Source organism: Nasonia vitripennis, chromosome 5 (assembly GCF_009193385.2).
Source record: "Nasonia vitripennis strain AsymCx chromosome 5, Nvit_psr_1.1, whole genome shotgun sequence".
In the NCBI taxonomy this organism is placed as follows: Eukaryota; Metazoa; Arthropoda; class Insecta; order Hymenoptera; family Pteromalidae; genus Nasonia; species Nasonia vitripennis.
Window position 1 is genome coordinate 2,061,256 of NC_045761.1, and position 26,494 is coordinate 2,087,749.

Here is a 26,494-nt window from a genome sequence, read left to right on the forward strand (position 1 = left end):
AAAAGGGTCGCAGTAGCGCTGCTTTTCCGGAAAGCATTACGACCCGAGGCTACTGTGCAGCCTCGCCGCTGCTCTCGCTGTTTATTGCTCTCTCTCGGACAAACACACCACCGCGATAATTTTTGTGCGCCCTACGCGAGAGGCCGAGCTGGAAATAATTTTTCATTTTTCCTATCTCCGCGGCTCGGTGCGTCGGTTCGTGAAAAATCGAGGAAGGCTCTCTCGTTTCAAAAGACGCGACGGCCGACCAAACCCGGGCGCTTCTACTCGTCCCTAAATATTTGCGCCTCCTCTGGTCGTCGAATAAAACAAAATCCAAAAACACAATAAGCCGTGTACAGGCGACATAAAAAGAGAAATTGCCACTCGGTCGCCCATACGATCCGTCGTCGGAAGAAAAAAGGAGAAGCATCGTTGAAGAGGTAAACGGGATTGGCGGCGATAAAAAAAATCACGGCCGAGAGTATCGCGTGCGAGCCGACGCGACGCGCGTATAATGCCGAGGGATTGTCAGGTCGAGACCACAGGACACGAGATGAGTAGGGCTGGTCGCGTGTTCCGCTTTTACCGCCCGGCTTCGTGTCAATCTCTCTCTCTCTCTCTCTCTCTCTCTCTCTCTCTCTCTCTCTCTCTCTCTTTCTCCCACTCTAATCTCTCCTGCCTCGTCGTCCAATCGGATCCCTCGGCGGTCAAAAGTGACGAGCCGTAAAAAAGCTCGTGTATACCTGCTTTTCCTTTCGCCGCGATTGCGCGGTAATCAGGGAAAATGCTCTCTCGCGCTGCTCTCATTATTCGAGGGAGAAGACTGCTGCTGCTTTATGGCTGAGGAGATGGCGGCTGTTTGTCGAGAGAGGAGCTTTCGAGGAAGAGCAATTCATCGGCTCTCCGCTACTACAGTCCGATGTTCGGCTGCTCGTTGCGAGAGGTCTTTAGTGATTTTAGCGCTGATTTGGATTCTACTCCGGATTGGATAAGTTTTTACGCGGCTGTATAAGCAGCAAGCGTTATGTGCGGGGTCGGGCTTTACGGCTACGTAATCGTGTACATTACCAGCTGTTTACTCGCCGCGCGATGACGGAAACTACCGCCGAGCTTCGGAGCAGGACGAAATCAATGGGGAGAAATTATCAGACACCTGACGCGCAAAGTTTTCCTGTGGATAGACATACACACACACACACACACACACAGACGTATCACGAGTCAGCGAACAATGGAATCTCAAACACACAGCAGCAGCAGCGGAACCTCACGATCCAGTGCGCATCTTTGGCTACGCCCCCCTGTGTTGGGCGAAGCAATCCAAGCGTTGTCCCGTTCAAACATTCCTGCATCACGAGACTCGACGGTATAACGAGTCTCTTTACCCCCGAGAGCCCGCATTGATTTCGCTGCGGTAGTCGCGCGCGGCATTAACTGCCCTAACCGCTGCTCTGCTCGGACGTTATGAATGAACGAGTGTCCGCAAGTGTTTGGAATCTTGTTCTCTCGAGATTACGAGATTTTTTGAAGGACTGCTTTTTGAATACTCCTCGATGATCTTATCGGAGTCACGCAATGCGGCCGAATTCGTGTATAAATTACGAGTCAAGCGATTCGTTTTTCCCAAATCATACAATTATGGATCGGATAATTACCGAGGAGATTGATTACATCGCTCGACTAATCTTCCGAAGCGTCTACCTGTTGTAGGACTGCCAGATCGGATAGATAAGATACGAGAGCCGGACAGCTATGAGTTTCCCGCGCGCGGGATGTCATATTAGATGCTATCTCAAACTAAAGCCTTTATACGACCTGCTGAATTCCCACCATAAATTCTTCTCATCACTTATATCCTCAAAGTCGCCCGGCGCCGCGCGGCAGAGGAAATAACGCGATGATAAAAAAGCTGCGGCCGCACACTGCATCCGAACGAGATTTACGATCGAATTCTCTTCCCGCCGCGGCGCGCAAAAGGAAAAAGGGAATATACTAATAATGTACGGCTCAGATCCGCAGCGCGTCGGGACAAAGACACGTGTCCGCAGTCATCGCGCAGGCAATCTGCAGTACAGCTCCAACGCTCGTGTGTGTACTCACGGCTTTCGCCTCCTCTCCCTCCCTCGGCAAACTCGGCAAATCCAGTTAGCAGATATCCGAACGAGGCCAGAACGCGCCTCAACACTCGAGAATCGCCGGAGCTATACCTATGCCGAGAGGAGGAGGACGACGAATTTTCGTCCCGGATCCCTACCTCCTGTACTCTCGCCGAGGATATAGTGTGTACAGGGAGGAGGAGGAGGCTGACTCCGGGAAAATGTGGGTCGGGTCACCTGCACCGTGTGCCGCGTCCCCGCGGGCCGTCGCCGATATCTGCCTGCAGGCGGCCGTTGTTGCAGCCCTCCTGTGCGCGTATCTGTGCTATGCGTGTACGGCACACTGCGCGCTGCTGGTCAGGGGGCATTAGGATAAGCGAGCCGTAAAGCCTTCGACGATAGCGCGCGAATTGCCGTGCGTAAGGCCGACTGCAGAACGATTGTCATGTGGAATGCCTCGGTTTAAGTTATGCGGATATTTCTTTGAGGTCGATGCACTAGCCCACACAAATCGGTCGATGAAAATTTTAATCATCTACAATGTGTACTGATCGAAGATTAAAAATTCACTCATCGATTTAATAAATTTACGCAGGAAATGAGAGCCGCACGCGCCGTAGCAGGAGTTGCGATTTACCGAGCTGTTATAAGCCGCGTGCGAGAAGTCGAGTTTAGTTTGTTCGCCTGAGAAACTATACACAGCAGTTATATTATACAACGCTGTGGTGTTCCACGCTGGTGTCGACAAGTGTATATAGCGCATGCATGCACAAACTATACTCGTATAATTAATTATCAGCATACACGCGTAAATGTCAAAAATCAGGTGTCTCACTCATACCTGCACGTTGCAAACTTTGTACTTGATGTTCCAAGGTCTGCCTTTGCACGGCTTTCGGCGACACTGCTTCTGCTGCTTGGAGATGCCACCGCCACAGCTCCTGTGGACACGAAGGATATAAGCGTTGTATAATCGTCTCTATACAATATCGGAAAAATTTTCGCGCTGCCCATCATCGCTTGGCGACAAAACAGCCAAAAGGTATATGTAAAAGATACGGTCGCGTCGCAAAAAGGGGACCGCGCGAAGCCAAAGGATTTGCGGTGATTCACGCAAGAAGGCCGGCGGCGCGACGCGCTCCCTCCCCCGCGGGGAATATATAACCCTCATGGATCTAAAAACTTGTAGAAAATAGAGCAGACAGAAAAGATGAGAGAGAGAGAGAGAGAGGGGGGGGGGGAGTGCGCCGGAGATCGATGGAGATATAAGACGGCAGTAAGATCGTAAAATAGGCGTTTCCGACCTGCTAGAGTCCGAACTTATAAAACTCATAAATTATCCGGAGAGAGCCAAGTACAAACGCGCGAAAGTTATCGCCGGCGACGATGCCAAAAGTAGAGGGAAAAAAGGGTTGCGTCGCGCGCTACCGATTCGATATTCGCTCGGCGTACCGGGGAAATTAAAGCCCTGCTTCAATTCGCGCATCCCACCCCCGCGAATACAAGAATTCAAATTGATTGAGACAATGGGCAATTCGCGCCTTTTTTTCTTCGCCGCCGAGAGAGAGAACTGTCTTATTCCGAGATTCAACTTCGCCTATATAGTGTCCCTCGGCTTTCATCGCAGTGCGGATTTCCAAGCCGATGAATAATAATGACAAAGATAGGGCGCGCGCAGTTCCAAAGATTTCGCAGCTCTTCGGTTTCTCGCCGCGCGACTGCTTTATGAGCGAGCGGAGCTACCAAGTTGCACGGTTAATCAAGATCGCAGGATTGTTCGAGGCGAGCGACTTTTTTCTTCTCCGCGATAATTTACGGCTGATTATGCTCGCTCGAGATTCAATGACGCGAGCTGTATCGATCGCGATTAAACTTTTCTCGCGACATAGATTTCACGCCGAGCTGAGTTGAGCAACGTTAAGGAGTGTGCACAGGTATGCGAGCGTTACTTACCTCGAACAAGACGTCCATTCACCTCCGGAAATTCCCTGCAACAAAAGAAAGTTTATTAGTTTGGAATTTCGTCTTTAACAAGCTATTGCACGTGAAACTCAATTCCTCACACTTTGCATAATTTCGACCCCCCAAATTAGCGCTAAGCCGGTTCCATTAGCCTCGATAACCTCAGCGGTGTCTTCGCCCTCAGACGAGTATAATCCAGCCGAAATCTGTTTCGTCCATAGAACGCGTGCGCTTAAGCAAACGCGATTAATAAGTCATTTTTCATCAAAATTCCATTTCCTGGTTTGGGTCGCAGAGGCGCTGCATTTTTCACGAGCTTCTCTCCGCGCCGACATTGTGCGCGTCCGACACGGATTTCGTCGAGCTGCTGCCGGTCCTCTGGATATTTCATGCGCGAAAATGTGTGTGTGTACATATATTGTTGCGCGCGCGGGCAGATGGATGATATCGTTGCGAAAAAATGCGACGCGGCTTCGACGCACCGAATAATGATTCGCTAATTTTTCGCTGAAAATAAAAGCCTCTGCCTCTCGTAAATCACGGCGTTGACGAGGGCGAGGACCGCTGATGACGAAGGCTTTTTTTAGCGCTCCGATGATAAATACTCGCGCGAGGGGGTGTGGGTGAGCAAGTATGGATCGATTTTCGATACGAGAGCATCATAGGATTGAAAGGAATCCGGTTGTAATGTACTATACGCGTCTTACTCAACGAAATCCGTAGGATCGTGTCACTCTGAAGTGCATACCGTCGATTGTTTCGGAAAACGATCGTTCGCTGTAATTATTTTCATTTAGCAAAGAGCGCGCGCTAGCGGAGCTAACCCAATTTTCCGCTCCAGCTGGCGTTTATTATCTCGCAAGTAAATCAAGCACGAGCAATCCGGCGAAATTCGTTTTCTCCTCTTCGCAATGGAAGCATAAAAGCTGACTATAGCAGCGCGATCAAATTTTAACCTGTATAATGGCGGAGGATATAAAGACTTCCAAGAATGTAAGTACATACGCATACGTATAGGAGACGTCGCACCCGGAACAGATCAATTTCACCTCGATACATAGACTCGTCTAGCGGCGGTCTATAGATTCAGCGGAAAGCAAACGAGGCTTGCGCGAAGTGTGAATGACCGTATCATCGATTCGACGTGTGCTCGGATCTTCTTCGCTGCGGTATCGAGAGCTTCCATACACGCGTCGAGATCAAGAATACTTTGTAGCGACTTCCACTCGCGCGCAGTGATAAATGCGCGCCGCCGGCGACGACGTACATGTATATCGATTTCCGCGCGAGAAAGCGCAACTGTCGCGAGGTCGTTTCTCCCTTCGCGCAGCGTCTGTGTGTATCGCACTGCTTCTGGATTTGCCGCGGGTAGAAGGTCTTTTTCAATCATCCCCCGACGCGTGTGCAGCTAGTAGCCAAGTGTGTTTGCGCGTTCGCTTTTTCGCTATAACCGAGTGGCGCCTGTATGAAAGACAGTTGATTGGACGAGCTCGCGAATTTAAATATTTTCCCCGAACGGGTTATTGCTTTTGTTTCAGGCCGTGCGCACTTCCAAATTGCATTATCCGCCGCCGCCGCGGGTTTACGATAGGGGGTGAAGAAAGTGGCAACCGCCGATCTCATTCTCGGCAGAGCCGAATTTCCAATTCGCCGGCCAATCTAAAATCAATCTTAGTCCGGCCGGCGGGGTCGAAAGGCCGCTCGAGGAAAGAAAGAGAGAGAGAGAGAGAGAGAGCTGCCGAGGCGAGAACCGATCGGTTTTAAGCGTAGGACTTGCGCGAGCGGCCTGCATTATTCAAACTCCGAAAGGGCGCGTCTTTCCTCGATTTCTCGCACTTTCCATCTGGCGGCGGCGGGTAACGAGGGACGCCGCACCAGAGAGTGAGATTCATTTCGTATTAACTTTTCGTGAGTGGCAAGCCTTGTTCGCTGCCAGTCTCCGGGATACGCTGTGGTGACGACGTGCGGGCCTCACTTATTCATGTGACGTGCGTGACGCTCTCCTCGAGCCCTCGCGCGAGTTATTTCATTTTTTCCCCGCGGTTTCCATCTTATCGGGTATTTGTTCTTCGTATACTATACGCTGATATATCGCGCGGTGGTAACTCGAATAACTTGTTTCAATGGCGCGCGGCATATATTATCAGCGCGCATTACGCTCTAAATGCTGGCTTGAAGGAACTGTTGCGTTGTTACTAAACTTGTCTCGAGTTGAATTGGGAGCAACAACGGCGAGAGGCATATACGTGTAGTAGGTATCTGTCGTATTACCTCAACTTCGCGTAACAACACAACAGCGAAATTCAGCATCAGTTACCGCTATTTATCGAGAGCAGTGAGCTCGAGCGCACTATTCGAAAAGGTAAATCGATGCCGCTGTAGTGATATACGCTATAACGTGCTTCATCGTCGCATCATTAAAATTGAAGCCGCGCTTTCCCGGCCCTTTCACTACCGCGTTCTAAGCACGAGCCCAGCAGCTCCATTATACCTCGACGACACGCTCTCATCGAAGGATTAATTAATTAAAAGTCTCTGAAATAAGGCGCAAAAAATCTGGAGCAAGGCTCCTGCACACGTGGGCTTGGGCACACACAGAGAGTGCCGTGTTGCGGCGCACAAAGCGCCCCCGCGCGGGGAATTGACGTGTGTATTCACAAGGAGGCCCAGCAACTCGCTCTCACCCTCTCTGGCCCGGACAGCCGTCGTTGTTGCGCTACCGTTATTGTCGTCGCGCGAAAGCGCGTAACGCATTTATAGAGGCTGCAGGCGCGTTTGAAACACGTCAGCCGCACGCGAACGCGAGCGCATATAAGTTCCGGCGCAACACATTCAATTTCCCGGGCGGAGAATGGACCTGACTCGAGCGCGCTTCAACGATATGTCCTTGTTGCGGCGATTTTTATTGACTGCGCTGTTATATCGAGGGCGCGTTCCGATTGATTTTTTTTTTATTTTCGAGTGCTTTTGGTGGGATTAGAGTCCCGCTAGCCTATACCAGAAGAGAGGACTCGATCTGTCACTGTCGCTTCGAGAGGGATTATTCACATCGCCCGGACACGCGAAATTCATTAATATCGCGCTAAATCCGCCCGGGAATCCTTTTCGGTTTGTTTTCCCTTCGAGATTTTGATATAATTAATAATCAGCGTTCGAGTCGGTTCGGTCACACCTCTTTCGAGGCATCGCATCTCCCCGAGCTTTTCCGGGACGAAAGACGACTCGATCGAACTTTGGAGAAAGAAAAAAAAAAAGATCGAGAGAGTCGCTTGCATTATTCAGGGCGTCGAAGGGACGTCAACGCTCGTCACCAGCGGCGCGTCTTGCGGCCGCTTTCTTTGGCAGGGTATAGCTCGAATCTCATCTCCGCCGCGGAAGACGATTTCCCATGGCAGCTGCATTAGACTTCCAAATTATTGAGAGAGCAACAGTCTCTCTCTTTGCTAATGGAGGCCTCGGACCACTTTCGACAAATCCTCGAGCTCCCGATAGAGATCTTTCGCCTCTTGTGCCGCAGAGCTCGATCGGAGCACACGCGTATAAGCGCTTTAACGTGTATGATAATACACTTGTCGGCTGATGCAGCTGGACGTGTAGATGAAGATGTTTTGGATTTTTGTGCTTTACTCGACCACCTCAATCCGACAAAATGCTGAAATAACGTTATATCCACTTTTGGTGGTGTTGCAATCAATCTTTCAACATTGAAGAAGTAAAAATTCGAGAAACTCATATACTTGCTCCAGATAGTAATCTTCGTCCACATACACGTGGTACTAATCCAAGACTTAGAGAAAGTGGTGCAGTCAGCGCGGGGCAAACATGTATAAGTGTAGAGACGCAGCGGGACAACGAACCTTATAAGATCTCCATCGATAATTCCGGAAACGTGTTCGATTCTCCTGCATAGCAACTACACACGCTGATCCGATAAAAAATTCGATCAGTGAAGTTTTTGTTTGTACCGCTAGTGTATCGCGCTAGACCATCGCTGGTTTAGTGTCGAGTTTGGATTAAGGCCGCGAGACGTGTTTATAAATGGTTGACAGCTCGGGGGGAATGCCGTTAACGAAATACGTGATGTTCTTTCATAGCGAGATATCTCATTAGGGCTGACGTTTACCTGACGCGTGAAAAGGACTCCTCGCCTCATAATCAGAGCTCGTGTCTTGGAATTTTGAAAAGATTTTTCATCGTGAATCATGAAAGTACCTTCGGCGATGAAAAGAACTGGAGAACGCTGTGCATACACACACGTGGGTTTGGAATTGTCTCGGATGAAGCGTCTCTCTCTCTCTCTCTCTCTCTCTCTCTCTCTCTCTCTCTCTCTCTCTCTATCTCTCTCTCTCTGCTTTGTATGCAAATCGCGCATTATTCTGGCTAAATTTCGACTAACTAGAAAATTATGCAGCATTTAGAGATTGCTTTGTTCGCTACATAGACGACGCGATCGTGCATATCGCATGCAAATAATCCGGCACATTGGCTATCAATTGATTTTCAATAATTTAATTATACTATCGATGCACCGCGGTTTAATGTAAACATTTGCTAAACAATCATGACCATCGCGACATGGCCAACTCGGCGAGACGTAATTCGAGTAGGAAAGGATGTCGCTGTTGATTCACACGTAATGCGTAGGAATATTCAGCGAGATCGTTTTCCCGAACGCTTAGCGTATATTAATGAAGATGAAGAAACGGCGAGAGGATGTTAAATTCCCATCAATTAATGCGAAGCTCTTTAACGAGTAATTAGCGTAATAGCAATGTACATCGACTATACTCAACACAATGAAATTGAAAAATTGCTCGCCGAGCAAAAAGCCGTTGCGAGATCGGTATTATATTGACCGAGAAATCATGAATCATAAAATCTTGCAGTAAAGGAACAACAGAGAAGCAGCGGCAAAGTGAAAAACACACTACAGCGGCGGCGAGTAATTGTTTGATGTATTGTTTCGTACTCCGCTTCGCAGAGACTGATCAATAGCCATAGCTGCAGGATGAACCGTAAGTTTTCATAGAGTCCCGTATCCTCTTATGTTCTATACACATGAATTATTCATTCTCGCAGCTGTGTCAAACTGGTCGCGGATATAAATAAAGCAGTCTCGAGGAATTTGGCATCGTACGCGCCGCCGACACGACGTTTGCTCGATTTCCGAGCTCTAGCGAATAATTGAATTCAATGAAAGCCCCGCGCGCGCACATATATGCCTACAATATTGCTCGCGCTTGAAAAATTCGACGCCGGGAGTTATATATCGAATATAATTTCACGCGCATATACGCGTCGGTATTGATTACTCGCGCAATCTACTTAGCCTCCTCTCGCTCGACGAGATTAAAGAGAGCCGAACGAAAGATATTAAATTCATAACGGACAGTGCATTAAAGAGGGATGGGGTATATAGGAGGCAGCGCGCGTCCGTAAAATCGAGAATAAGCGCTCGCGCCCGAGGGGGCTGAGAGCTAGTTCAGCCACTTGAGCCGCTCGATACGGCCGCTGTAACATTTTTATACATACATATCTGCTCGCGAACCATAATGCGCGCACCGGCAGCGGCAGCGGCAGCGATGGAAGGAGGGGGGGGGGGCAGCTCGTAAAATACAAATTTTCATCTCCGATAGTTATATAGAGACATTACACGGGCGCGACGAAGACGAGCATCATAAGAGGGTATAGAAAAGAGTCTCTCGCGCACGTATATAGTATACACAGAGAAAGAGAGTCGATCGCTCGGGAGGTCAAGTATACGACGTTAAGTACGAAATGATTCCCGAGCGAGGAGGCCGCTTTACGAGCCGATAAAAGCCCGAAAGGCGCAATCGGCCCCTGGACCTCCGATATCCTCGCGGGGCTTCCCTCTCCCTCCCGCCTCTGTTATATTTATGATTATACCCAGCAGCACACACACACAAACCTATATGTGTATGTGTGGACGCGGCAGCTTTCGTGAAAAAATTTCCGATTTCCTCCTCGGAGCTCTAAGCAGTCGTTCCCGCGTTGTCGCTGTGTGTGCGCGCGATGCACTACATACCACCCGCCCTGAAGAGTGTCCCGTATCGACTTTCCATTTCTTGGCGGGGTAACGGCTCTGTCTGTGTGCATGTGTTCGATTCGGAAAAAGTGGACCACCGAATGTTCGGGCTGATTTGCGGGGTAAAGAGATCGCGACGCCGCCGCCGGGTGTATATCGTTGAACTTTAGCGCTTCGGCTCTCCTTATGCGAGAGGGGTTATTTACATTCAAAGGGAGGGCTCGAAAATTTCTCACGTTCTATCTCGATTCCCACAGAGCCGCGAGTTTCCTTATACACCTCTTCGCCTGAAACGATGATAATTTACATGGATGCGAAAAAAAAGGGCAGTTATATAAAGTTCGGCGAAACAGGCAAGATCGGGGCGATTGCGCGAGCAAAGTTATCCCATTAAAAGCGTTGTCGCGGCTGTCGTTGCGAAAAGAAGAATAAGAGCCAGACGGCGAGAAACAATCGTTCTAACGCCCGCGAGCGCCATTCGATTCGCGACGACGGCACGACTGATGTAAAAGGAATCGCGGTTACGTGTGCCGCGCGCGACGGGAAAATAATTAGGGCGCGTGGTCGCGTAATCGACTTCGCACTGTGGCGGCGATGTTTCGGCGGAAAAATAAAAGGATTAATCTTGCGGCTCTCGTGAAAAATTTAATTTCGCGCCGCGCAAACGGCCCGCCGGCAGCACAATTAGTCGGGGGTGAGGGCCGCCTTAAATCAATGCTTGATTTAACTGCGCGCGAGCGCCTGGAAATCCTCAAGAGTGGCACGAAGGATTATTACACGTCAATCAGAATGCGCGTTCTCCCTCTCTCTACCGCCGTCCTCGATTATTCTCACCCTCGCGCCACCGCCGCTGCCTACTCAGCCCCCCCCCCCCTCTTCCGCAGAATCGAAATTGCCAAAGTTTCGCAAGACAACGATTCTCACCCTTTCTCTGCAGCACTCGGCTTTTTTTATTATACTTATTTTCGCCGGCCACTTTCGTTTGGTTTCGACGGAAAAAATAATCCATATTTCTTTTTAGAAAGTATCAAACGAAAGATATCGAGTTTGCGTCGGATTATATAAATGCAATTATTATATAATATGCAAAAGGTGAATCTCTGGGTTGATGGCATTAATAATTGCTGCATCGATAATTGATAATTCAATCAGCTTTTATCTCTCTGAAACGCATAGAAAATTTGCAATCCTCAGTTGCCCCGAGCCCTTTTTTGCAAAGTTCCTATTTATTCAAGTCCCACTGATCATTCTTTAAAACCCTTTAAAAGATGAGGCGAAACGAGAATCGCCGTGAATTTTTAAAACGTCGAAAAAAGGTGAGCGTGCCGTTAAATAATTAACGATATAGCGAGCTTAAACGTCCGAAAAACCAGCCAACCAATAACCGCTCATTAAACATTATCACTCCGCATTATACCATGCCTTCGTGTACAATACGCAAACAAGCGTCCAGTCAATCAAAACGACATTTCACGCTTTGCCCGCCGACACACGACAGCCCCCGACTAATTAGACTCGAATTTTTCCCCTGGTCATACACATCGCGAGCTTTTGTACACATTCTGGGAACAACAGGCGGCAGTCGGTCGTTGTAAGAGCGAGAGCTATTCAACGACGCGCGATTAACGCGCATATTGATAAGCCCAGCTTATCGCGAAGCAGAGCTCGCGCGTGTGTATCGGCAAATAAATAATTAAGCGGCTCATTAGCGCGAGGCACGCAATCGCACGGAAATACAGCCCCCGGATCGATTCGTTATTAAACGTTGCTCAACGAGTGCCCTGCTATAACTGTATAGCGATCGCACGCACTATAACAATGCCGCGGAGCTTATTCGATTCTTCGCGTATTACAGAAATTTTTCATTGACGATTAATAACGATCACTTCGAGAGAGAATGTCGAGGTGGTTTTTATCGCAGTGTACCGTCGGAGGGAAGAGTCGGGTGTGTATAAAGTTTCGATTGCTTTTTTTTTGCGAAAATATTTAGTTTTTATTCCAGCCGGGATTTTTACGACGAAATTTTATGAAGCTTGAGCTTTCTATTATTGTCAGCTGAAGCGCGGCTATATCCGATGTTTTTGACACTTCTGACGCGATCGGCTTTTAAAGCAGTTTAAACGCGGATTTATATTCATGGAAAAAGTTTACATGATAAAAAATACCATTGCGACGCTTACGTTGAAAGAAGTATCATTTTTACACCCAGAGCTCGCGACTCTATTTGATAACCCTAACAGCAACAATGCAACGATGACAGTTTATGGAATAAAGCGCAACGATATCTTTAACGAGTAAAATAAAAAAATACAGCACGACAGAGAGGAAGACAAATCAATGAACGCTTTAAGCGCTGCACATTCCCATCACTCCGACGAACTTAATCCCGAGACTTTAGCCGCTGTCTGCCACGGCATCATACAAACCAAATACCTTGGACAATTTGCTCAGGAGGATCTTCGTATACACGTAGTATATATATATATATACGTATCCGGGTGTAATGACGAGCGCTCTGTCTGTGTCGGTGTGCGTGGCATCGAGAGCTCATGAATTATTAACGAGAACGCGCTCCTATTCGTCTTCGCCTCTCGGCTGTTTGCTTTCTCTCTCTCTCTCCTTCTCACTTGTATACGTGTATAGATATACAGAGATCTCCTTTAGCAGAGACGACGACGACGAGGACGAGGAGGAGGAGGACGGTGTATCGTATAATATTTCGTAATCAGGCGGGGATTCCGAGATTCCGTGAGCGATTACGCGCGTTTTGTCGCATAACGCTATACACGTTCCTGGCGCGTGTCGACTCGACGCGGTGAGGGGGAGGGGGGGGGGATGCAGGTGCGACATCGATGAAGATTTGTGGAGGCGTCGATCGAGATGTATTATCCCTCGCTCGAAACACGTGCTCGCGTGTCGAGAGATTTTTTGCCCGCTTCCGGGACTCGAATTAGGACGAGGAGGCAATTAAATGGTAGGTTATATTAGTCGCTGATGGCCTTTTAAGCGCGCAGTGATTGATTCCACGAGTCGAGTCCACTACTACTTTTTGCAGTGCGGCTTCGATCGTCGTACCCGATGTGTGAAAATAATGACCTCTCTCTGAGTATATAGTGATGAATTTTATCTCCAAAAAAAGCAAACAAACAAACTTTACGACACTCGTCTCGTTTACGACGCCCTCGTCGTTAGCTATACCGCGCGCACGCCGGTTTATAGGGCGACGTAAGCATTATCCTCGAGTTTTTCCGCGATTACGAATGTCGGAATTTTCCGCACTCGAAAAATTTAATTTACGCGCGCGCACAGGAGAGGCGAGAGAAGAGTCGAGAGCCAAAGCGGAACTGCGTCGAACGTAAAAATCTTTACGAGTTATTTAAGGCACAGCGAGCGGACCGAGGAAAGAGGTAGGAAAAGCTCGTAAAAATCCGCGACGATCTCTGCATAAAATTTGTTTGTTGAAATACCGCAACGAAAGTCACTCGGCTTGCAACTGCCCTGTCTGTGTATAAACGCGAATTATACAGCGTTCTAAATTTGAAGAATCTTCGCCGTGTAAGCCTCTTATTAGCACCGCTTATAATTCATTCGAAAGATGTAATCGCAGCTTTGAGTTGCGGCTTTTAATAAAATTAATCCGTCAAAGAGAACGTTAACGATGACACAAGAGCGTATCCAGCGCGCTTAGGGATGGTTATATAATTTACCGACAGCTGCACTTATGCTCGTTCATTCCCTTTCAGCGCCGTTGTAACGTATCGGGAACTTACTATTCAGCGATAACGCGTCGGTGAAAACAACAGGTTCGCCTCGCAATCAAAAGTTTGTACATTCAAGACGGCGAAACACTCGATTACAGGCGCCTCGTCTTCGAGCGTAAGCCAGCCAATATACGTATTCCCCCGACTTCTTGCATCCCTCCGTCCTTCCCTCTCTCGTCGTTCGGAAAACGAGGGACGGAGAGAGGCGCTTAGTCGACGATTTGCGCCCATCGATGCTCCGGAGAAGCTGAAGGGCTCGAGCTCGACTTGCTGCCCTGGCATAAAAGAACAATACCGCCGCTCATTGTGACGACACGCGCGCGGATAATCTCGTCTCTGTGTACGTGCGAGGCTCGGGTCTGTGTGTAACTTTCATAAAATTGACGTGCCCCGGGACGCGGCGAAAAGGACACGGGATTCTCGGTGTATATGATACGAGAGATCGTTTAACTGGCCGCTTCTGCTGGAAAATGAACGATCGCGCCATATCTGCGTTGAAATGCGAGGCTTTATAGCAAGTCGTTCTGCGCGTATGTATCGACTGGTCATCGGGGGAATATATTACGGCCGCTGTTTGCTTTGTATATTAATCTCCTGTATTTTTCGCTCTCGCGCGCGTGTATAAACGGGAGTATATATTTACTTTATCTCTTTCAACGGCGAAATGATCTTTGCGAAGCAAACGACGTGAATTTGCGAGGGACTGAAGTGACCACACAACACTGAGCAAACCCGCCGCGCGCGCTGTTGAAATCAGTTATTAAGCAGAGAGGAGAGACGTCGGCTGCTCTTAAGTAGTCCGAGTCCGCGAATAGTCGGTCAGTAGTCGGAGGTTAATGGAGCGCGTGAACAATGTCTCTCTCTCTCATCTCGTCGTCCCGGCTCGTCGCCTTTCTCGCCGCTGCACACGCGAGAGAGCCACGGCTCAATTTATTCGAGGAATCCCGGCTGCTGCTGTGCACCTGCTGCTCGATTCAAACGCATCGGCCTTGCTTTTAATGATTGTTAGTCCGGGGTAGCACGTGGAGGTAATATGTTGGAAAATTCGGTGTACAGTATACGCTAGGTACACCGGAATTCGGTGAGATTATTGTTTCCGCGTTGGAAAGTTTACTTTATTCGCTCGCGAGCATCGATTGAATCGGGACTCGATTCTTGCGAACTCGCGAGCGAATGTAGTCTAGTTTCCTTTATACAAGGCGCGCACGTGTGCGGTGATAGCTCTCCAAGCTTGTTCGCGGAAAATAAGCAAAACGATACATCCGTATAAAATGCAAATTTTAAATACGTGTCAGCGGGAAAAGTATCGAAATTCAATTTCGCCAAGACCGCGCGCGGCATCTTTATGAGGAGCCAAGCGTACACAAGCGCGGCGAGCGCAATAAGTTTGACAAACACTCGCTAATGCTTACTTGCATTTCTCCGAAGCGTATAATTCTCTCTTATTTGCATTCCGTTTCAAGCTGCCGCTAATTTGCGTTCATTTATATCGTCCCAGTTTATTCCCACGAAATTGCCGCGCGGCACAGAGGGAAAGCTGCGAGTGATGAGGTCAATATTTCTCCGGGACATGCAGTAAGAATTTGCTGTCGCGAGACTTTTGGAGCGCGAAGATGGAAAATTGTCGTGCCAAAAATATATTCAACTATATACCGGCGGCGAACGAGCGCTGAAAGCAGAACGAACACCAGCGCAGGGAGAAATAAGTTCGGCGCCGCGGTTCAGTGACACATGAACGAAACGACGGCTTACACGTATGCAGTCGTACACATCAGGCTCGGTATATTGGAAGGGAGTAGGGAACGAAAGTCGTACACAAAAATCATCCGAAAGTTTCGCGAAGAATCCGCCCGTTAATCGCATCGGCAAACTCACTGACACAGTCGTTACGAGCTGCGATAAGGTCGACCGTCGGCGTCATAAAAGTAAAAAAACAACAAGCCGAAGCAGCAGCTAGTCTGTCATTATCAGTCGACGTAAAGTTACGCGCACGAAGGTGCAGCGATAAAGAAACAAATCTCTCCGTGCTTTCCCGCCCCCGCGCGCTGGTTTATGCGAGCTGGCGGAGAATCGCGAGCACGTAGTCGGGGAGGGCGATGCTTACACGCTGTAAAACAAGTCCGAGCGTTTATGTATTCACGTGTCGCTTCTCTCGCAAGAACCGCGGCGTTTGGCGGCTGCTATGGCTTGCTCGACCTCTTCCGGCGGCTGTGTGCTATATATGCGTGTACATGCTCGTCGACTCGGAAATAAAGCCAGCTCGCGCGCACGGCTCTGTGTATACCGGAGTTGGCTTTTTTGCACGGGTGCGTATGCGCAAAGCGACGACGGGCTTTTTGCGAGGTGTGACGTGCTTTCGATTATTGAATATATATTTTTTTTTAAGGATGAGTTCTCGCGATGTGTGTCGCTGCTACGAAGAAATTCGACGTCGTAAAAAGTGTACACGGCTGCGCGTTTTTCAACCGCGCGCACGACCATACTCATTAGCGGAGTTTACTTTCGCGTCGGGGTGCATGACTCGCGTGAATAAATTCGCGCTGAAGGATGTCGCTCTCGCCGAAATTACCCCTAAATGGCATGAATACGTGTGTGTATGGGAGCCGAGGCCGTGGGCGCAAAAAAGCTAACCCGACTCGAAAGGCGAAGTGAAAAAGAACGACGGGAAGCAATATTTACAGGTGGACGGAAATAAGGTGACTGGGGCTGCGGTGGAAATAAACGAGCGGCCGCCTTGCCGATTGAGATGTTCCGTTTTGATGAGAAATCGAGATTGCGCGACAAAAATTCTTTGTACTCTAAAGAGTCGGAACACAAACATTTTTTCCCTGCCCACTCGACGGCTCTCTCTCCTCTCAATACAAGAGTGTGCGAGCACTGTGTGTATATAGCTCGCATTCGAAACGCTGCTTTACGTCTGAGTAAGCGCAATAAGGATAAAGAAAAACTTTGCGAGAAAAGCCCGTCTCGCGCTCTCTCGACATCCTTCACCACACACCTCTTGTCGAGCAGACTCGACTGTTTTCCGCAAGTGGAATGAAAACCTTGGCACTCGCGCGCCCCCTCCAAGTGCACGTACGAGGCTGCTGCAAGGCTAAGTGTGGGCGTGTGTGTGTGTGACGAGGAAACAAAGAAGATATACTCCGAAAGAGAGAGAGAGAGAGAGAGAGAGAGAGAGAGAGAGAGAGAGAGAGAGAGGAGGAAGCGGAAGGGCAAACGATAAAGTGAAAATAGCGAAGGGAAATGAGAAAATAACCTAATTTCATATTTAAAAGTCGCCCTCATTGTTCCGCGGCGCTATATCGCGAATTTCCGCTCCTCGAGAGAAAGAGAGAGAGAGAGCCTATTGTTTCTTTCCGCAGCTCTCGGGCGAAGGAATACGTGCCGAATTATGCAAGTGTCATTAGGCGGGATAATGTCGCGGAAATGAATTCGAGTTGGCGCGGGGATATCGTTTTCAGCTCGCTCCGAAAATAAATCTTCTTCGAGAAGCTGAAAGCGTAAGTGAACGATCAAAAGTAGCGCTAGCACGCGCATGTCCAAGCGAACGAAAACGAGGCTCGGGGGTGCTGTAAATAAAGGGCGTCAGCATCAACGACTCGAACCCAAGAGAAGAATAAGGCATGGCAACGACAATAACAGCGACGCACCGGCGACCCATTTCCTATACGTTACACAGTACACCAGTCGTATACATTTTTCGCACATGCACGTCGCGGGCGTTGATGTATACCTTTGCACACACACACACACATACACGGCGGGGAGAGTCGCGTGCCGCTGACACACGTGAACTCAAGCGCGAAAGGATTGCGCTTTGTGTGTCATGGTCACTGAACCGCGTCACGAGCGTCCCTCCCCCGCACCTACCCTCTCCTTAGCATTCACCAACCATTGGCGCTCGCTCACACACGACTGACTTCGTCGGGGACAAAGGTCCGGACGATTGCGCACGACACGGATCTCAGCCCCGGTAGCGGTTCTCGAGACTCACTGAGCGTCTTTACGACTCCCCGCCACTTGCACCGAGTGGACCGAACGAGAGCCGATGTTTTTCTTGTTTTTCCAACCGCCTTCGAGCTGCTCTGTTATGCAGAGGGTAGTCTGTCGCAGTGCTTTACCGTTTGCGTTTCACGATCATTGGTTGATGGGATCGTCAACTCGATTGCTTTTGTTGATCAAGATCGCTCGTTTTTCGTCCGCAGTTAACAAAATCACGTAAAAAATTTACCTGAGTAGCTGGATCCGCCTCGTAACTGTTGGCCGAGTTTACGGCTTCTAGGCTGCCGTCGAGAGTGCTGTTGTCGCTGGCGACGATTCCCGTCAGGAAAATCTGAAAGTTGAAAATTAATCATCAATCAAATTTCGCATGAACTGCGGGCAATGAATGCAGTTCGTACAAGTACTTCTCGCCCGCAGCAAAAAGCATAGCGGCAAAAGATGCGCGGCTGGAAAAGTTTTTCCAAACAAGTCTCGGGTAAATTTGTAGCCTCGTTTTACCGGCTCGCGACTAAAAAATTTCGAACGAGGCAGCAACTTTTTCGGACACCAGCATCGTGTGCTTAGATCTGTTTACGTCGCAGTAGCGTACATAGCTGCGCTGCTGGGGAAACTGGGTTAATTGGAAGAAAACGCCATAAGAGATAAACGGAATTAAACTTTGTGGCTTCTCAGCTGATTATGGTGGCCGGTAAACAATTTTCGCTTCGCGTAATACACGCGAAGAACGTTAGAAAATTTTCAGCGAGCTCGAATATGCAACGGGGCTGGCGTTATGCATACTTGAACAGCTGAATACTAGAATAAGGCCGTGGCTACAAATGGAATTATTTAAAAATAGAAATCCGATTGAAGGCTCTGTACGAAAAGCGTCGATCCGTCCCCTATATATTCCCGGCGCTCGGTCTGGCGCATCAAAAACAATAAATAAAACAGCGAGTTATCGCGTATGGCCGCAGCATTCGTTCTCGGGAGCCAATCCCTTAATTGACATTGGCACAATTCAACGGCTAAGTGGGGCAATCAGCAGCAAACACGAATTCTCGCACGTGCGCGCGGCGATCGTTGCATCACAGTTCGGCGCGCACACGCGAAACGCCAAGATTGTTTAAGGGCAAATCGGCGCTCGGGCTTATATACACTCGTTTTCGCGCGCAAGAGATAAGAATCGGGGGTCTCGGACGTGCGTGTGCGCGTGTGGGTGTGGGTATCGTAGGGGCCAATTAAAGGGTTGTACGAGGCGTAAATCACGCGCCGACATCTTAATTCGATCTCGAATGACAGGAGAGAGTGAGGCTGCGCGTAAGCTCTCCTTCTTTTTCTGCGCGCGTCTGTGTATCCGTTAATTATGCAGCGCTTCTTTTTCGGGGCTGCCCCGCCACAGCCGCCGCCGACGCGTCTGTGAGAACGCGCGCGCGCACGTGGGCAGTGATCTCTCCGCAGGCCGTAGTCGTGTGTGGATTAGTCACCTTCTTCTTCCGAACCCTTTTTCTCTCTCTCTCACTCTCTCTCTCTCTCTCTCTCTCTCTCTCTCTCTCTCTCTCTCTCTGCCGGTCAGTGGGAACTGAATCTCTCTCTCTCTCTCGAGTTTATCTGATTCCGATGCCCCGAGCTAGTAGGCTATATTCTCGCTCGCCGCGATTATCTCAATATAGGAATTTCGGGATTCCGATTCAAACCGTACGCGGACAGGAGCCGAGCAGTGAGAGATTATTCCAGCAATCATCGCCAGCCTGTAAACTCGACGTAAACAAAGCTAATTTCCGAGAAATAACCGAGCTATATAGCGCGCAAAAATAATGAAGCGAGAAACTGATCATAAACCAAGCCGAGATACCGCGGCGGTGGCGGCGTCATATCTATGCACACGATAAACGTTCAACTTCCCGCGCATTCATTTTCCCCCGCGCACAGCTTCGCGCTCGTTTACTCGTTTATACGTACGCCGCTCGCGCCGCGCGATAAAAGTCGAACCTTTATTTACCACAAAAAAAAAAAAAATGGCTGCGCCATGGAGTGAAAAAAAGAAAGAGGCATATACATCTGCATATACACCACTGCCCACGTGCTCCGGCGCGTCTACTTTGTTAATGATGAAGTGCCTCCGCGTCGCCTTTGGGAGCAGCGATCGCTATCGAGCGCGCATAACTGTACGGCGTGTGTATGGGCGCGCAGCGCAGTTAGTGAAACGTTTCGAGCCTCTCTATAAATACGGCCGGCTGCACTTTGCTCCGATCGATGCTGTACCCTCCATATAGAGAAAGAGAGAGAGAGAGCCTCGCGCGCGATAAGCTTTAATTAACGGGGCCAACGCAGCGCTAAAAATGTATCGCTAATTCGAGCCATCGACGAATCTTTCGCCTGTATGTGTGTGTGTGTGTGTGTGTACTTACGGGCCCTGCACAACGCCTCGGCTCGCTATGCTTCAGCGAAAAGAGGGTATTTATAGTTGGGAAAACTTTCAAGCGTCGCTCGTTTTCGGTTATGCGCGGGTATGATTTGCGCGAGTGCAGCGGAAAGCCGATCGGTTATATATTCATATTTCATACGCGCGAACGTGTTCGAGCCTTAATTATATTTTATCGGCAGCCGCGTATCACGAACAAGTGCATTATAAAAATAGCCCCGGCCGCGCGCTCGTTAAATTCAATACACGCCGAAGACGTGTTCACGCAAGAAAATCAATTAGGCCCGGCGATATTTTTCAAACGCGCTCGGCCGGCCCCGAATCTTTGTCTAATCAAGCGACTCCTATCCATAACCCCCATATCTTGGCTCTCTTACAATCGGCGAAAACGCTCGCCAGCCGCGTGCGTTCATCATCTCTCTCTCGAGATGCAGCCCACGACGAGGAGCTCCGCCGGCTAACAGCCTCCCGAAATCCAAAAACGAGCAGCGCGATTCCCGAAGATTTACAACGACACGCGCGCCCGAAAGGAAGAAGAGGAAGAAGAAGAAGAAGCAAGAGGGAACCAAGCCCTCGCGGTGTGTCTCTATATATATATATGAGCGCTTAAGCCGAAAGGATAGTCGAGCGGACGGTAGCTATATGCATAGGTGCTCTCTGCGTGACGCTGCGAATATAAAATAAATTCGACAATGCGAGCTGAAACGCGTGGGCAGGCGGACTCCTGTGAATGTCCGTATCTTATATGCCGCGGGAGTTGGCTCTTTGTCGCCGCTAATAATCGTGACGATTTAGGGTGTGTTGACACGCGGGCGCAGCTTTATAAATACGCTCGCTTTTTACAGGCGTTTTCGCGTTGCGTAAATCGTCGTTTAAATATGCATGCGCGGCGAAAAAAATCAATCACGAAGCTGCCTCTATAACGAGCCTTGAATAATTACGAATATAATAAGAGCCGCATTGTGTGCACATAACAATCTCTACAATGCGGAGATCACGTTGCGACATACACGGGTTTCTCCGTATAACGACTCTCGGATCCGTTCTAGAGCACAGTAGCAGCCTCCTACGCGCGCGCCTAGATGAAAGCATGACGCATCGATCTCTTCGTTATCGCGCGTCTGAAAAATGTGTAGAGCGCGCCTGCACGAATTTAATACACGCTCTCTCTCGCGTATCGGCTCGCGGAATGTGCGTCGCTTCCCATTAGAGCGGCTCCATACATAGAGCAGAGGCAATTTAGAGACGCAAACGCGCGCGTTGCTCGATAAAATTGTCGAGAGTTTCATCAGGCAGGCTGCTCCCCCCCCCTCCCTTCACTATACGCTACTGCCATAACGGACGAATCAATTTTCTCTCTTTCGCCCGTACGGCGCCTATATCTTCCGCCGTGTGCGAGAGAGAGAGAGAGAGAGAGAGAGAGAGAGCTAAATTTGTTTTGACGAGCGCGTGCCGCCGGCTTATGTGTATCGGATTTAATCGAGACACTCGCCACGCTGCTGGCGCGAAAGTGCATTGTAATTGGAGAATTTCGACGCGGGTGAGGAAATTTTTTCTTTTTTTTACTGTTTTGCGCAGCGAATATGTTTGGATGCATCGCTAACCCAGTTTAATGAAAGGGAATAAAATTAGATTACATATCGATGCAGCGGTGTGGTCGAGGGTAAATATATAGCCGCGGCCAATTAACACAATCGGGAGCGCTACTGATTGTTAAAAACAGCAATTCGAGCGAAACGGCTCGCGTGGAGAAATTTACACGTCGGCGTCGGTATTTTTAACGCGAATAAAGAATAAATAAATTCAACTGAACGCGATCCGTTTTTATTTTTCAATTTTATTATCGACGTTCGTTTCGAATTGCACTCGTTATGAAAAATAATCGGGCATAGAGAAAGAATAAATAACATAACATCCAATGATCCCCAAATTATCATAATAAACGCACTTTACACTCGAGCCCGGCCGGTAAAAAGCCGGCCTCTTCATAAATTTCCGGGGTCTTCATTAATTCCCCACGACGGGCGTAAAAACACACACATACCCAGACCGCGAGGGCACTAAAGCCCCGTCGATAGCCGTAAATTTCCCGCGGCTCCGGGAGAGAAAACAGACGACCGCGAGAAGAGTTCGAAAACAATATAAACACACGTGGGTCCACAATCATCGGAAAGAATCTTAACGACGCGTCTTCGATCCGCGAGAGGTCCTTCGCGGTATAACGTTACACGCGTATTAATCCCATCAGTTTCGCCGCGAGATTGTTGTACCCCGCGGTGTCCTCGCCGAGGATTTTCCTTCTGGAAGGCGTAAAATCGCCGTAAATTACGCCTGCGCGCCCCGAAATTCCAGAAATTAAAATAGAGAAAGGGAGGCGCGCCGCGCCGGCTAAACATGCAGGGGAATAGATATTTGGCGCGCGCTGGAGCTCGTCTCCTTTTTATTACCCTCTCCTCCTTCTCCTGGCTCTTCTTTTAAGTAGGATCAGCCGCGCACACGCGCTCTCTCTCTCTCTCTCTCTCTGTCTCTCTCATACACGTACGAAAAGGTTGCCCCTAAAGTCGGTGTCGGCCCGCCCAGTAGAATCCACGACAGATAGCATCTCAGCCCCCCTCTCTCCATATCTCTCCGGACCTCCCTGCAGGTCAAAGGTGTTTTTCCCTCTCTCTCCGTCCGCGAGAGATCTAAAACACCCGCGCGAGCGCGCTCGTGGATATATATATAGTGGGAGCTGGCCCCTTTCTTGCGCTCGTCTTATCTGCGCTGCAGCATCTCTCGTGGCCCGGGACTGCGCGGCCGCGCGCACGCGAGGAACAGAGAGAGGAAGAGAGAGAGAGAGAGAGAGAGAGAGAGAGAGAAAGAGAGAGAGAGAGAGAGAGAGAGAGCAGGAGGATAAAGAGGTAAAGTGAAATGGATGGAGCTGGTGTTGGGGCATTTTCAATTACTTTCAGCGGAAAATGCTGGCTTTTTTCTCCCGCGTGGCTGCGAGCACTATTTAAGGAGAGCTGTGCAGCTTGCGCAATAATTAGAAATCCTGCGGAATTTTTACGCGCCCCGGGATTTGTGATCACCGGCTCTCCGGTATTATTTACGCGGAGAAATGCAAATGCCGCGAGTTGCGTATAAGCTAAGAAAGCGAACGGAAATTAATTTCACTTCTCCCATATCTGCGGATCATTACTCCCCGAATGTTTTCGGTCCGCGTTATCTAGCCGATAAATTCATGCTGAATTTATTGAAAAAGAAAAAATGTAGATCCAAGAGCTGCGCGGAGGGGAATAAACGAGAGCTGAGAGCGCGGCGCTGGGTTATAAATTAGACGATCGTGCGCGAGCGCGGCCGCTTCTAGTCGTCGTCGTCGTCGCAGCTCTTGCGCTGTTTTCGAAGCACGAGGATCATGAAAACGGCGCCGAAGCGGCGGCGGCTCTCCCATCGAGTCACGCACTTTCGATTTATTACGTTATTGTGGGAAAGCGCCGTTGATGGACGCCCGCCGAGAAGGAGAGAGTATACACGCTCTCGATTTCATCGGCGTATCCGAGCGAGTCCGGGAATAGGGAGGAAAGATTATGAGGAGAAATTTGTTGCTGTTTGCGCTGGATTGATTAATCGACGCGATACGCTTATTTCAGCGATTTTTCCCCTCTCTCGGTGCAGCGGCCTGGACATTCTCGAGCGAGCGACTTTGAAACTAAAGTTGCGTCGTTATACAGGAAATACAGCAAAAATATTGTCTTTGCGAGAAAAACACATCTCGCGAACGTCCAATGGAATTTCGCAAAGAGCGGCGGAAATGGAGGCCGGGAAAAGAGAAATCGAAGGAAAGGAAGCTACTACCCTCTGAGAATTATTCTCCCCAGGTAGAAGATCCGCGAGCGTAGGTGTCCCCTCGCGCGTACGTATTTACCCGCGCGCACGAGTATATAAAATCTCAGAGTCAACGCGAGCGTCACCCTATTTATTTTTCTCTTTCTCACTTTCCTACGAGCCGTCATCCCTTTAGCACCGTATATGTACTTCGCGCTCTTTTCTACCAGCTTGGGCACTTATTTATTTATTTATTTATCGAGCACAGTCTTGTCTCCTTCCCTCTCGAGAGATTCTGCCGGCCCAGCTCGCCGACTTTATCTCGACTCGTTACTCTCTCTTGCTTCTGGTTTTTGAACTTTTTAGCTCGAGGATGATTTTTTAAATTACTCGCTCTCCTGCTTCCTAGAGCGAGACTTGCACTCTGCCGGGAGGACTTGTATTTTTCAGACAGATCCGGAAAAACGCCTGTATTTCTTAGCCACAAGAATAAGTCAGCCGCCGGACGGAAAAAAATTGATTTTATCAGTAGCCACCGAAATCATTGGTCCGCGCAATAAAGCAAACCTATTTAATCAGTCAATCTCTTCCGAGTCCGAGTTTTTGCGCTATTTATCTTCGCTCCTTCTCGCCTGCAGCAGCGCCCTCGACTCTTTCCGCGCTGAATTTCAGGCACGTATTTTCCGCGGCAACGTCTCAGGAATATTCTCTCGAGTTAATCGCTTTTTTCCTCGAGCGATTGCGGAAGCTGCAGCGCGAAGAAGCTTTGGAAAGAGGCGCATCTCTCGGAAATTCATCCGCTGTCGAGATCGCGAGGCCTGATTTCGCAGCAAAGAAGAAGTCGCACTTATCATCGAAGAAACGCGTCGACGAACACTACGTACTCATAGGCGTCTCCTCGCAGAAGATATTAAAACAAAAGGGGCAAAGGCAACAGGACTAGAGGCTGTGCGCAGGAAACAAAAGGCGGCGAGCCGAACGGAGGTAAAATAAAAGTCAGCCGGTCATAAATTCCCTCGAGGGGGTTAGCAGACGGCGGCGTCGCCTAAGAGCGTCGTCGTCGCGCCGTGTAGGTCGGCCGTCGCCGCCGCAGCTCGGTATATGTGTAGGGGATGTTGCGAAGCGACGCCGCGAAGCCCTCGAATTTTCATCGGAATGATTTCCGAGGAAAGGCGCGCGCGCGCAACTCTTAAGCTGAGAAACATTGAAATTTATTCCCAGCTCGTTTGTCACCTACTCGCTCGCTCGGCCCGCAGAGAGATCGGGCGGCCAGGCGGCCGCGATAGGTGATCTCCGATAGAGGCGGGAGTGAAAACCGACTGCTGACGGGGTTTCATAAAGACAAACGAGCACGCCGACGATTTTTTCGGCATCGGTCTTTGATTCCGACCGTTTTTTTATGATTTGGAAATAATGAATACGAAAACGTTCCGTATACTATTTCGAAAATTTTGCGTCCAATTAATTCGCGTCGTCAAATGAACTACATGGTTCCTGGCTACGCTCCTGACTCGCAGATTCACTTTGCATGAGAAACGCTTGACCTAGAAATCGCGTGTAATTACGCTTGCCATCGTGTGCACACAGTCGACAATTTATCAAACTCTAAAAATACCGGTCCGTGACTTTAGCGCACTTCCGCTCGATCGCGGCTAAATTCAAGGAAAAAACAACATCATCCTAGAAGAGCGTCTTGCATCGGCGCTGAAGGTATATAGCAGAGGCATTCGCGCGAGTGTCGGGACAAAAAAAAAGAAGCAAAGCCGATTCGACGAAAAGCAGCCCACTCAAGACAATGAGCGGAGAGCTGCAGCCGAGAGGACACAATACAAGAGTTCCGAGGTCGCATTCCGTTCTCGAGAGCGACCTTCCCCGCTACAGTGGCGAGCGCACTTGACGTTCACTCGCGCGAAAGCGAGGCTCGATAAATGAATATCCGAGGCGGGGCGCGATTAATTAAAATTTCCGCGGATACCCGCGAGGTTCCTTGTTTAAAAAGCGAGAGCTCCGCCTCGCCTCCGCGCGACTGCATGTATACATTCGAAGGAGGAGGAAAGAAGGGAGGGGGGGGGGACGAGAGAGAGCCGAGCGATTTATTCGGGCTGGGCATCAGATAAAGGCTGGCGCGCGATGAGGAGCATATTGCTTTAAAATTGCTTCCCGATTGGGAGTCGCGATTACACAGAGCCTCGGCGGCCGATTTAGAGCTTCCCGCGGCTGCGTGCCCGTTTCGCGTTATTAGAACACGCTTCTTTGTGCTCCCGCGTCGTTGGGGAATTGTTTCTCCGGCGCTCGTCGCGTGACGACGTCGTGTGATGACTCTCGCGCGATGCGTGCGGCAGCCGTTTTTAAAGCCGAGGCGCTCGAACTCGCGCCGCTCGGCCGATTAAAGCTCGCGCGAGATGCTTATAATTCATCACGCTTGTAAACACGT

The 26,494-nt window shown here is 49.4% G+C and overlaps 1 protein-coding gene across 1 annotated transcript in view; it reads right to left on the reverse strand.

Annotated features, from left to right (window-relative positions):
• Positions 1-26,494, reverse strand: part of LOC100122933 (protein madd-4) — a 113,781-nt gene that overhangs the window by 28,626 nt on the left and 58,661 nt on the right. Inside the window, exons 4-6 of the mRNA XM_016986963.3 lie at positions 18,079-18,180; positions 4,032-4,066; positions 2,920-3,019 (exon numbers count right to left, since the gene is read on the reverse strand). Of these exons, the coding sequence (XP_016842452.1) occupies positions 2,920-3,019; positions 4,032-4,066; positions 18,079-18,180 (237 nt within the window). The remainder of the gene's footprint in view (positions 1-2,919; positions 3,020-4,031; positions 4,067-18,078; positions 18,181-26,494) is intronic.